At 41.4% G+C, this 13,967-nt stretch overlaps 2 protein-coding genes across 2 annotated transcripts in view; one reads left to right on the top strand and one right to left on the bottom strand.

The window, feature by feature from the left end:
* The window catches only part of ZNF613 (zinc finger protein 613), a 54,803-nt gene that overhangs the window by 20,004 nt on the left and 20,832 nt on the right, over window positions 1-13,967 (top strand). The window lies entirely within an intron of this gene.
* LOC103657314 (zinc finger protein 84) lies at window positions 7,063-10,706 on the bottom strand. The gene is given in 3 exon segments (XM_008684755.2): window positions 7,063-7,933; window positions 7,936-9,617; window positions 10,380-10,706. Coding segments are annotated over 3 exon segments (1,776 nt in total). The 5' UTR covers window positions 10,421-10,706; the 3' UTR covers window positions 7,063-7,880.

Genomic DNA, 13,967 nt, shown 5'->3' with positions numbered 1-13,967 from the left:
AAGACTGCTCCCCCCACTGCTTCAGGTCAATCCCAAATCCAGGTTGTTACCTGCACTTCTGACCAGTTGGCTATAAATCAGTTTCCACGACCTCCTTGGGTTCAATTAATCTGCTAAAGTGGCTCACAGAAGTCAGAGAAACATTTTACTTACTACATTACCAGCTTATTATAAGATGATGTAACTCAGGAACAGTCAGACGGAAGAGATGTAGAGGGTATGGGGAAAGGGCAAGGAGCTTCCATGCCACTCTCCAGGTTTGCCACTCTCCCGGGACCTGCACGAGTTCTCCCACCCGGAAGCTCTCTGTTCCGTGGCCTGTGGGGTTTTTAATGGAGGCTTTGTTACACAGGCATGATTAACTCATGGGCCATTGGCGATTGATTCCACCTCCAGACCGAAGCCCTCCACGGAGGTTATGGGGATGGACTGAAAGTCCAACCCCCTAATCACATGGTTGGTTCCCCTGGCAACTAGCCCCCACTCACAGGTGCTTTCTAAAAGTCTCATTAATATAACAAAAGACACCTTAAATACTCTTAAGGCTTAGAAATTCCCAAGGATTTTAAGAGCTCTTGCCAGGAAGGAGGAAAACTAAATATATATTTATTATAAATCACAAATCACAGTGACACCCAAGTAATCCAGTAAGAGCAAGAATCCAGGTTAAAAGCCAGATTTTAAAAGCCAGGTTAAACGCTGGTTGGATGAATATGTGAACAAGTGAGCGAACGAATGGCACTTCCTGACACAATGCTTCGCAAGTCCACAAACACAATAGCAAGAATAAGGACAGGAGCACTTCGGTAACATTCTATTCATGAATTCTATTCAAAAATAGTAACTAGGCATTTACACTACACTCTTTTCCCTTAAAACCTATTGAAAGCAATCAAAAGAATTGGGCCCGGGGCGCCTGGGTAGCACAGTCGTTAAGCGTCTGCCTTCGACTCAGGGCGTGATCCCGGCGTTATGGGATCGAGCCCCACATCAGGCTCCTCTGCTGGAAGCCTGCTTCTTCCTCTCCCACTCCCCCTGCTTGTGTTCCCTCTCCCGCTGGCTGTCTCTGTCAAATAAATAAATAAAATCTTAAAAAAAAAAAAAATCCAGATTCATTCCATCCCAAAATCCACACACTTGTCACTGGGCCAGTAGTATTTGGAGATGGGTGGGGCCGAGAAGTATAAATAACTGATAGAGCAAATCGGTAAAATGTTACATTAAAGGCACAATCTAGATGGTGGGTATATGTTCACAGTAAAACTCATTCAACTTCTCTGTGTTGGAATTTTTCATAATGAGATATTGTTTTCATAATTTCATAATAAAATTTTGAGCTGGAAAAAGCTATCAGTAATAAAGGTTTGGTGAAGTGACCAAAACAAAATAATGTTTAATAATGTTTTTATTTAATTTTATTTTTTTAACATTTTTCTTTTAAGTAACCTCTCCACCCAATGTGGATCTCAAACTTACAGCCTCAAGATCAAAAGTTGCATGCTCTATGACTGACCCAGCCAGGCGCCCCTAATAATATTTTTAAATTGTTTTACCAACTAAAGAAAATTAGGAGAAAAGAAAAATGAGAAATGAAAGGTTGGTTAAAAAGACACTATTTACAAATGCAACAAAGGCAAAAAAAAAAAAAACAGGAAGAAGAGTCAGGGAAATACACCACTGGGTAAATGCCAAATCCTAAAAGTAATGACTAAATATTTCAAATATTCCAAAGCCATCCAAATAGATGCAAGTATTTAATCAGATTCTAGTCACAATGTCACTCCTTCTCTTACCTGTTTGTGTGTTAGTGTAGCCATTACAAAAATTCTTTTTTTTTAAGATTTATTTATTTATTTATTTATTTTTATTTATTTATTTTTTTGACAGAGATAGAGACAGCCAGCGAGAGAGGGAACACAAGCAGGGGGAGTGGGAGAGGAAGAAGCAGGCCCATAGCAGAAGAGCCTGATGTGGGGCTCGATCCCATAACGCCGGGATCCCGCCCTGAGCCGAAGGCAAACGCTTAACCACTGTGCCACCCAGGCGCCCCCATTACAAAAATTCTTAATAAGAGAATTTGTTTTATGGAAATGCTTAGAATGTGAAAGTAACTTAAAAAAGCAAATTATCCCAGTGATTCCAGTTTATCTGAATTATGAAAATTAAGCAGAGAAAATAAAAGACAAAACTGAAACATACTATTTGAATAAGCAGTATCTTTGGAAAATAGAATTGGAAGGCTAGAAATGTTGTTTTACTGGTGTCATAATCTGAAAGCAAATATCCAGGTAAACTAGCGGTGAGAAGGCAAGTCAGAAAACTTACCAGTTTAGATTTGCTTAATCCTTGATCTACCTAAAATTCTTATCTGTGGGGACGAAAGGAGCGGGTGATGTGGGGGCCTAAGGAGACTTGCAAACTAGTCCTGGGAGAGGAACTGGACTGAAGGCGGGAGGGGGGGGTGGATGATAAAGGTCATCAGGTGTCTCACTGTCGGCTCCTCCATCACTGAGCCCCGCATTCACTGCAGACAACGCTTTCACTGACAAATACCCACTCCCCTCCAGTTCTCAATCGCGGAGCCCAAACTCTGACCTCACAAGTCTCAGACCTGGAATGACTGACCATCGCAGCCCCCAACCTAGTAGCAAAGGCATCCCAGCCTCAGAGCCACGGACGCCCGCAGAGCTTCTCCCCTCCTTAACCTCTTCCGCTGAGCTGGGTCTCCCCCGAACTCACTTCGATCTCCCCCGAACTCACTTCGATCTCCAGCTACCACACCTCACCTCTGCGAACTCCTCGGTTCCCGGCCGCAAGCCCAGCTCCCGGGAACCCGCTACGTTGGCCGCGGGGCCCGGAACGACTCTACTTCCGGCGTCTTCTCAGGCTGGGGCGGCTCCCTGAGGTCTCCCGCGGTGAGCGTCGGCCGTGCGAAGGCCCCGGCCGTCCTCGCGCCGCTCACCGGGGCCTAGAGGCCGTGCACCGGCTCGTTGCTGTGCACCAGCTTGTTCCCGCCCCGCCGCTTCAGCCCCTGCGCCGCGGCGCTGGGAGTTACAGATAACGCTGCGCAAACTGCACGGACGGACGAGAAACTCTCGGAAACGAGCGTCCCTGAGCGCAGCCATGTTGGCGAATGTTAGGGGTCCGTACAGCGGGGATCACGCCCCGGGAAAGAGGCTATGGGAGCGTCTCATAGGCTGGAATCTAAGTGGGCATCTCAGCCAGTGAGATTAGGCTTGGAGGGTGTGCGTGAGGCTCACAATATAAATTCACAGTCAAGGCCACCTTTTGTTCCGGGCCTGTTTGGAAAACACCAAGTGTTGAAATTTGAAAGTGTGGTCTATGAAGTAAGTGGATACAAAAGCAGCTATGATGCTGTCGTAGCTTAAGCAATGCGGTGCGGATGGTTTTCTAAGGAATCACATGCAAGCATTCTTGATGGCAGTGCCATCCGATCTTAGCGCAGCTGCCTGCAACTAATGTTACTGGAAGAGTATTCTGGAGCGTGCTGTTTTGTCACTTTGGTGCGTTGGCCCGCACTTTCTGCGCCTGCCTTCCCTTCTCTCTGCTCTCTAATCCAGGCTGCCCCACCTGCAGGAATAGTGAGCTAGGACAGAGACAAATCAAGTACAGTCACAAGCTTTTAAGACAGTATAAATCGGCTAACTATAACTTTATAGAAATGTCCAAAACCTATTAAAATTATCCATTCCAGTAGGAGTTGCTGTGAATTTTTGGGGGGAAGATAAAATATCTGAGAATTGGCTCATCCACAAATTGGTCAATTTCCAACTTAAAATGTATCTTGGGGGGCCTAGGTGGTTCAGTGGGTTAAGTGACTTGCTTTCCGCTCAGGTCATGATCTGGGCGTCGTGGGATAGAGGCGCATGTGAGGCTCCGGCTCAGCGGGGAGTCGGCTTCAGGATTCTCTCTCACACGCACACTCTCCTCTCGCTCAAATAAATAAATCTTTTTAAAAAATATAGTATCTGGGGGGTGCCTGGCTGACTCGGTCTGTAGACTGTGTGACTCTTGATCTGAGTCTGAGACCCTGGTTGAGTGTAGAGATTAAATTTTTTAAATGTATCTTTTAATGTTAATTCAGAGTTGCCTCTTCTGTGAATATTTGCCCATTGATTTTTATTCTTGTCATTTTCTTATTGATTTGTAAGAGTCCTTTATATAATCTTAAGTTTTCATATTTTTAAAATTTATTACAAATATATTCTCTCAATGTGCAGCTTGTTTTTACTGTTTTTTATGTATATTATATGAAATACCTCAACGTAGATGAAATTTAATGATCTTTCCCATTATAGTTTCTATCTATTTCTTTTCTTTCTCTTTCTTTCTTTCTTGGGGGGGGGTGGTGGTAAGGAGCTGAGGGAGAAGGAGAGAGAGAATCTTAAGCAGGTTCCATGTACAGCTCAAAGCCTGACATGGGGCTCCATCTCACGACCCTGAGATCATGACCTGAGCTGAAATCCAGAGTCCCATACCTAATGGATTCAACCAATTAGGCACCCCACTACCTAGTTTTTTTAAAGAAATCCTTCCCCACATTAAGCTCAAAAACATTCTCTTGTATTTTCTTCTAAAACTTTTCGAGTTTTGCTCTGCGTATTTAGGGTTCCAGGGGTCAGCAAACTGCACCCTATGGGCAAAATCCAGCCTACAGCCTTTTTGGCTTTGACCTTAAGATTAGTTTTTAAATTTTTGAAGGATTGGGATGCCTGGGTGGCTCAGTCATTAAGTGTCTGCCTTTGGCTCAGGTCATGATCCTAGGGACCTGGAATTGAGCCCCGCATTGGGCTCCTTCCTCAAGGGGGAGCCTGATCCCTCTGCTTGTCTGCACGCGCTCTCGCTGGCAAATAAATAAATAATAAAATCTTTAAAATAAATAAATAAATAAAATTTTAAAGGGTTAAATAAATGGAGATTGTATGTTTCCTGCAAAGCCTAAAATACTGTCTGGCCCTATATTAATCAAATAAGTTCACTGACTTTTAGTCTAATACATAAAGCATTGATTTGTGTAGGGTGTCACTTAGACACACTTTTTCTATAGGATAACCAATTATCCTAGCAGTCTTTTAAAAATAACTGCCATTCGGGTACCAGGCTGGCTCAGTCAGTAGAGCTTGAGACTCTTGATTTCAGGGTTGTAAGTTCCAGCCCCACATTGGGTGTGGAGATCACTTAAAAATAAAAATCTTAAAAAATAACACAACAATAACTGCCATAGGGAGTTTGGCTAGCCTTTGTCCCTGGTTCCTAAGAAAGAGGTAACTTCTAAACCTTTATAATTTCCTGAGTGATAGGAGTGTCCTTGTTATACATGAAGGGCCCTCAAACCACAAGATAATTTCTGCTAAGGAGATGACTGAGGATAGGAGCTGGCTAGCCAGAAAAATCAACCATTTCATTAGAAGATTGAGGCCTTGGGGCACCTGAGTGGCTCAGTCGTTAAGCGTCTGCCTTCGGCTCAGGGCGTGATCCTGGCGTTCTGGGATCGAGCCCCACATCAGGCCCCTCCGCTGGGAGCCTGCTTCTTCCTCTCCCACTCCCCCTGCTTGTGTTCCCTCTCTCGCTGGCTGGCTGTCTCTCTGTCAAATAAATAAATAAAATCTTAAAAAAAAAAAGAAGAAGAAGAAGAAGATTGAGGCCTTAAGCCATATGGTATCAGTCTTACCTCCAGGGAGTGGAGGAGGCTGGAGATTGAATTTAACCTGAAATCGATCATGTCTGTGTGATAAAACCCAAATAAAACCTCTGGGTAGGAAGTTCAGGTGAAATTCCCTGATTGGCAATACTCTTTTGAGTATGTCATTTCTCAGTGCTGGGTGGGTAATGCATCTCAGAGGATGATGGAAGATTTAGGTTTACAACCTTCACAGACTTTTTCCTATTTGTCTCTTTTTTTGGTGGTTCTAATTTGTATCCTTATGCTACAATAAAACTGGAATAAGAGATGGGGCGCCTGGGTGTGTCAGTCGGGTAAGCGTCTGCCTTTGGCTCAGGTCATGATCCCAGCATCCTGGAATCGAGCCCCGCATGGAGCTCCACGTGGAACACGGCCTTGGGCTCCCTGGAGCCTGCTTCTCCCTCTGCCTCTGCTCCTCCCCCTCGCTCATGCTCTCTTGCTCTCATGTGCACATGCTCTCTTTCAAAATGAATAAATAAAATCTTTTTAAAAAACTGGAATAAGAGGGGCGCCTGGGTAGCGCAGTCATTAAGCGTCTGCCTTTGGCTCAGGGCGTGATCCTGGCGTTATGGGATCGAGCCCCACATCGGACTCCTCTGCTATGAGCCTGCTTCTTCCTCTCCCACTCCCCCTGCTTGTGTTCCCTCTCTCACTGGCTGTCTCTATCTCTGTCAAATAAATAAATTTAAAAAAATCTTTAAAAAAAAAAGAAAAATAATTTACGAGACTTTCCAGCTACATTTCTAGAAAGGGATTAATAAAAACACCTCTAAAGTTTCACTTATGCTCTTTGAAAGGGAATTGTACCTTGTACAGGAGACGGGAAATAGGAGCTTACTTTATTTGACTATAGGAACAAGTTACATTGTCCAATCAAGCAGTAGCAGGACCAATGCTAGTATTTAATTTCTGTCTTCTGTAAAAGGGTATAAAACTTGTGAATACTCATTATCTTCAAACCCTAAATATCTGATTGGTTTAGAAGAAACAAAATTCTTTATTACAGATACTTCTACTGTATTTCATCCAACCTAAGATACCTTTGATTGTGTGATACACCATTATTTTGTGTACTAAGTTCTCCATTTAAATCTTTTTTTTTTAAGGATTTTATTTATTTGACAGAAAGACACGGTGAGAGGGAACACAAGCAGGCGGAGTGGGAAAGGGAGAAGTGGGCTTCCTGCTGAGCAGGGAGCCCGATGCGGGGCTCGATCCTAGGACCCTGGGATCATGACCTAAGCTGAAGGCAGACACTTAACGACTGAGCCACCCAGGCGCCCCTCCATTTAAATCTGCCAAGTCATCAACTGTGTGCTGCATTCTAACTTCATTGTTAATTATGTGTAGGGGGAAATTCTACCTTGGAATCAATGAAAAAAACATTTTACTCAAGGAACTTTCAAAATCTTCTAGGCCCATTTACAAATACCACGAAATGGGTGGCAGGGGAGGAGATATTCAGTATTTTATTAAGATTCCTTACTAAAATAATGAACCATGTAGTTCAATTACAACTTATATAGCACTGTAATGATATAAAGATTAAATGCAGACTATTCTATTGGCAAGTTTTGTGTACATTTAAGTACATGTACTAGGGAGTCACGATTGCTATGCTAACACATGCAATTCTCAATTATGAACAATCATTTTAATATTAAAAATAGATGTAAAACACATGTTCTCACATAGTTCTGATATAATATTTGCTGTGTTTTCTGACAAGTGTATTTATTTACATACTTAAAATTTTCCATAATGCTGATTATGTCACAATTATATTTACATACTTAAAATTTTCCATAATGCTGATTATGTCACAATTACAGGAAATGACATCCCACATGATAACCATAAAAGAGGATACTCCAGGTTCACTGAAGTATAGAATTTTTTCCTCAATGTCAATTCTCTGATACCACTGCATGCCAACAACATCCTCACAATCAATACACACACACAGACACACACAGACACACACACACACATTCCCTCCTATTTGTTCCTTCTGGCTACATTCAGTTGACATGTGTGAAGGAAGGTATTTCCTCCTGTCTGGCATTCTGCCTAGTACCATTCTCTTATAAGCATGAGGTGTGAGTCTGGAGGGGGGGAAAAAGTGTGTCCACGTCCGTAGTCTTAAGGTTTCACTCCTATGTAAACTCTGGTGTAATCAGCTTTTCACTTTCAATGACAACTTCTGGATTTTCACTTCATTCATGATTTCTCTCCTCTATGAGTTTTCTGGTGTAAAATGAGGCTGAATTTGTGGGAGAAAGTTTTCCAACACTCACTGCATCCATAAGGTTTCTCTCCTGTGTGAGTTCTTTGATGTATAATAAGATGTGACTTCTGGGCAAAAGATTTCTGACATTCACTGCATTCATGGGGTTTCTCTCCTGTATGTGTCTTCTGATGTAAAACGAGGCTAAACTTGATAGGAAAAGTTTTCCCACATTCACTGCATCCATAGGGTTTCTCTCCTGTATGGATTCTCTGATGAATAATAAGGCTAAACTTGTGAGAGAAAGTTTTCCCACACTGGAGGCATTCGTAAGGTTTCTCTCCCGAGTGAATTCTCTGATGAATAAGGAGATAGGACTTCCGGCTGAAGGCTTTGTGGCATTCATTGCATTCATAAGGTTTTTCTCCGGTGTGAGACCTCTGATGAATAGTGAGGTGTGACTTTTGGGTAAAAGCTTTCTGGCACTGACTGCATTCATAAGGTTTCTCACCTGTATGTGTTCTTTGGTGTAGAATGAGACTAAACTTGATGGAGAACGTTTTTCCACATTCAGTGCACCCATAGGGTTTCTCTCCTGTATGAGTTCTCCAGTGAGTATTGAGGAGTGACTTTACACTAAAGCCTTTTCCACATTCGCTGCAGTGATAAGGTTTCTCTCCTGTGTGAGTTCTCTGATGTCTAATGAGCTCAGATCTCTGGATGAAGGCTTTTCCACATTCACTGCATCCATAAGGCTTTTCCCCTGTATGAGTTTTTTGATGTAAAATGAGACTAAACTTAAGGGGGAATGTTTTCCCACATTCATCACAGCCATAGGGTTTCTCTCCTGTGTGAGATCTCTGATGAACAATGAGCTGTGACTTGTTGCTGAAGCTTTTCTCACACTCACCACATCTGTAGGGCTTCTCTCCTGTATGAGTTCTTTGATGTGAAGTGAGTTGTGACTTATCGCTGAAGCTTTTCTGACATATACGACATTCAAACCGTTTCTCTCCTGTGTGAGTTCTCTGATGTTTATTAAGGCAAGACTTATCAGTAAAAGCTTTCCCACATCTATTGCATCCATAAGTTTTCTCTCCTGTATGGATTCTCTGGTGTAAAATGAGATGGGATTTCTGGCTGAAGGCTTTCTCACATCTTCTGCAACCATAGGGTTCCTCTCCGGTGTGTGTTCGCTGATGCTTAATGAGGTCTGACTTCTGGGAAAAGGCTCTCCTGCAGTCACGGCAGTTATACTGTTTCTCTCCTGTTCGAGTTTTCCAATGTTTAATAAGCTGTGACTTATGGCTGAAAGCCTTTAAATGTTCATTATATTCATTGTATTTTTCTCCAGTATAAATTTTCTCATGCTTAGTATAAAGAAAGACTTCGTCATAGCCATTAAATTCAACTTTCTTTCTTGCATAGCTTTTATTCTGAATAATGTACTCTAAACTAGGTTTCAAATGTTTCCCAAGTATGTCAAATGTATGGGATCTTTGTGCTAAAGGGACATCAAAGTTTAGGCTTAGAGACAATATTTTTCTAAATGCATTATTTTCGTGGTGACTCTCCATAGTTTCAAGGTTGCCTTGATTTTCTTTGTGCCCATCTGTATGACAATCAACTTCCCAGGTGTCTTCTAGAAAGGAGACCAATGAGCCACAATGACCATGTACTAGAATTCTATAGCAAAGGCCAAGCAGAGAAGAGGAAATGAGGCTGGGTATACAATGAAAGTCTGAGACATTTGTAAGTGGAAGGAGAAAAAAAAAATGGAATAAACTATAGAATGTAGAGACAAGGGACAATTTACAAATGCTGAGTATATTAGACAAGAGAGCTATAACCATGAATAATGGGGATGGAGATGAGGAGAAGGCAGGTAAACTGAGGATGCCAGGGAGAAAGATTAGGAGAACAAGTTCCAAGATGAATTAAAGTGGAATATGATCCAAATACATAAGAGAAGAAAATGTATTCTTTTTATTTTTTTGGAAACTTTTTTTTTTTTTTAAGTAGGCTCCACACCCTACATGGGGCTTGAACTCACAACCCTGAACACACTCTACCAAAGGAGCCAGTTAGGCGCCCCCAGAAATGTATTCTTTTAAAAACCAAGCAAAAGAATCCTAATATGGAGAGATTAAAAGGTAGAGTCAAGGGGCGCCTGGGTGGCTCAGTCGGTTAAGTGTCTGACTCTTGATCTCAGTTCAGGTCTTGATCCTCAGGGTCGTGAATTCAAGCCCTGTCTTGGGTTCCATCCTGGGCATGGAGCCTACTTAAAAAAAAAAGGGAGCCAATATTAATGTATGTGGGAACTTATGTTCCCTGTGCTGTCACACTCAGAGCTTAAAAACTTCAAGATTTCTCCAAACAATAGGTCCCTGTTTCTGACCAAACAAGAATTTCCCTCCATTTATGTCACAGGGCTGGTTTTTCACTCACCTGGATGACTCTGACTCTGGATTTCTTCCTCTGTTATCCATGGTGTTCCATTTTCCAACTGGTAGAATGCATCTGCTTTGGTAACTTGGTACCCTACTCAAGGAAAATTATAGCAGATCCATGGACCCAAATACTTGGGCCACAAGGCCTCTGAAAAATGGGGAAGGTTATATTTAAGGGCCTGTACAATTTGGATCGTAGCCAAATAATGGCCTTTTACTTTGGGCGTGAAAGAAAAGCACTCTGTTAGAGGCCAGGAGGTACTAAAATCTATGATGTATGAATTCAAGTTCAAAAAAGTAAGGTACTTGTAAGGCGCCACACATTTCATCACTGAGAAAGGAAAGGCAATTGATTGCCTACATTACCCTGGGAAAGCTCTGCTTACCCACTGATACTAGGTTGCTATAATTTTCCAACATCACATCTTGATACAGGTTCTTCTGAACGGGGTCCAGTAGCTGCCACTCCTCCCATGTGAAAACCACAGCCACATCCTTGAATGACAGTGACCCCTGAAATAGAACATTCCTATTCATTTCTAAAGGGATTATCATTGGTTAATACTGTGAAGATAAGTATAATATAATAATTTATCCTATGGTAAGTCATTTGACTGCTTTCTGTATAACTAGCGTTGCATTATGCTTTGTAGGAAAAACTGTTTTTTTATTTAAAATATCCTGTCTTTATGCTTCCAGTCATTCATTGATGTACACGTTCCCTCTTTCACAAAAGAGAAATAGAATAGAACATCCTCAAATCCTTTAATCTAGGAACTATCTACAATCTATGTGAATGCACCCATAGTCAGAGACTGCACTAGATACTCCTTTGTATATAAGATTCTCTCCTACCCTGAAGGAGCATACTAGCTTGCAGAGAGAGGAATGCAAGTGCATGAGAATACAACACATTTACATAAGGCGAGAAAGAAATGTACACCACGTGGGCACCAATGGGGAGGAGAAAAATTATAAAGGTTGAACTTCAGAGAGGGGAGGAGGGCAGTGAATGGAATTCAAGAAAGAAGTAACATGAATGACAGCACAGTGAAAAACCATGAGCATTTAAAACACTACAAATACATTTCTTCCTGAGTTGTGAAGTCAAATGACTGAATTTAGAGTAGGTAGAACACACTATAGGCACTCGAAAATTTTTTCACTTACTATTTTTGTTAGTTAAATGTTGATAGGGATAGACTTCCGAGGTACTCGGTTAAGTGCATTTAATAAGTTACAGAAAGTACATAAACTGTAACGTCAGTTATGACAATGGGTATTAGGTTCTGTGTGGTAAAGCATTGACTCAGCAGGCCTGGGTTCCCCAAGCACTGCATGCTCCAAAGAAAGGCCTGTCTTCAGGAGAACCGGCCCCTGACTTGGTCCTGGGAGATAACTTCTGAACCCCTGTAATATCCAGCCCTCTACAGGTGTTTTCACATTCCTGAAACCTTGGGCTATGCTCTATCAGTTTGAATTTTGGGGGCTGGCGACTCAGTAGCGGAGGTCAGTCATGTATGCTGAATGCCTGTGTTGACTGACTCCCAATAAGATCCTAGGCACCACGGGGCATGTGAGCTTCCCTGGATGGCAACACTTCCCACCTGTTGTTACACATCACTGCTGGGACAATGAAATGCTATTCAAGCCACTCCACTGTGCAAGGACAACCGTAAGCTGGTGCCTGGTCTCTCCCGGACTCCCTGTGTCTTTTGCCTTTGTTGACTTTAGTCTGTATCTTTTCACTATAATAATTCATACCTGTGAGAGCTTTTTTTGAGTCCTTTTGATTTCTTTCAGAGAATCATTGAACCTGAGGGTTGGCCAAGGACCCCCCCCGCCAACTCAAATATATACAAATTCATAGTTACATATTTAAATCCTGACAGGGGAAGTCAAAAGAATACACCTAAGTTATTATATAGTTTATCTTGAGGACGATGAAAAAGGATTAATAGAGGACTTAAGTGTTTAGCTCTAGAAACTTCTGTACTATTTGAAACTTTGAAACTGAGAACACTTTAAGCTTTACTAATGTAATTGGAATTTTAATTAAAAAAATTTTTTTTTGGAATTTTTTTAAAATAGAAGAAATGGATTATGAACTGAGATTATGAAGGAAACATTCTAAAACTTTGCTAATAGATGTAACTTGGAAATGTTTGCTAATGAATATAAATTGGGGTTTCTCAGCCTCAACCCTACTGACATTTTGGGCTGGATAACTTTTTGTGGTGGAGGCCTGTACCATGTGTTGTGGAATGTTTAGCAGCAACCCTGGCCTCTATTTACCTCATCCTATTAGCAGTTATGACAATAAAAAACGTCTCCAGACATTGTCAAATGTCCCCTGGGCAGACAAAATCATCCCGAATTGAAAACCACTGATTTAAAGAAAAAACTGAATTTTGAGGGCTGTTTGTGGAAGACCAAATGATGGTCTTAGAATCCATCCATTTTTCTTGATAATCTAGATATTATCCCTGGATAAAGTCAGACCACCAGGAGCCTATGGAATTGAACTACTAATACTAAAGACAAGTGTGCAGCTCGATTTTATGAACTGTTTAGAATTTTCTGGGTCATAATCTATTTTCGAACTTAAAATAACTTGTACATTGGGGCACCTGGGTGGCTCAGTCAGTTGAGCATCTGCCTTCGGCTTGGATCATGGTCCCAGGGTCCTGGTCTCTATCGCTATCTCTGTGTCTCTCTCAAATAAATAAATAAAATCTGTAAAAATAATAATAATAATTTATATAAACATACAATTTACATATTCTCATTGCAACCTGGCTGTGAAGTTAATCCTTTGTCTATTTTTCCCCAAATACTTTTTTTTAAAAGATTTTATTCATTTATTTGACAGAGAGAGAAACAGCCAACGAGAGAGGGAACACAAGCAGGGGGAGTGGGAGAGGAAGACGTAGGCTCCCAGCAGAGCAGGGAGCCCAATGTGGGGCTTGATCCCAGGACCCTGGGATCATGCCCTGAGCCGAAGGCAGATGCTTAATGACTGAGCCACCCAGGCGCCCCTATTTTTTCCCAAATTCTGACATTTATCTCTTCATGCTATATCTGGTATAGAGTAGTCCTCATAAATACTGAATAAACATATTCTTTTAATACATGTATTATAAGTCTCTTCAAACCCAGGGAAGGCCTAATGGAAAATAAATATATAAATAAACTCACTTGGGACTTGGACATTTTCTGGAGCCCTTAGCTACCATCAGAAAGTCTAATATATGCTCTATTGTTGATTCTGGGCTCTATTCTGAAGCTCTAGTTCAAGGTCTCTGGTCAAGGATGCAGTGTTGATCTTCATACCTTCACTTTCTTCCCTCATAGGAACTATTTTATCCCAGGAAGCCAGGACCTGGGGATGAATATAATAGATTTTTCTGAGTTGTTTGAGTCCTTATTTGTATGTGTATATGTATTTTAGATATACACAAATACATACATATATATATATATATAAATTTATGTTTTCTTTAGATCGTAGGTTAATATGATAGTCTAAAGAAAAAAGTAATATATAACCTGATGACTTATTTTTCAATAAACATATAATTATTTT

The sequence above is a fragment of the Ursus maritimus genome, unplaced genomic scaffold (genome assembly GCF_017311325.1).
Source record: "Ursus maritimus isolate PB19 unplaced genomic scaffold, ASM1731132v1 scaffold_19, whole genome shotgun sequence".
Lineage (NCBI taxonomy): Eukaryota > Metazoa > Chordata > Mammalia > Carnivora > Ursidae > Ursus > Ursus maritimus.
Note: the sequence above shows the minus strand (reverse complement) of the source record. Positions and strands in the feature narration are given on the sequence as shown.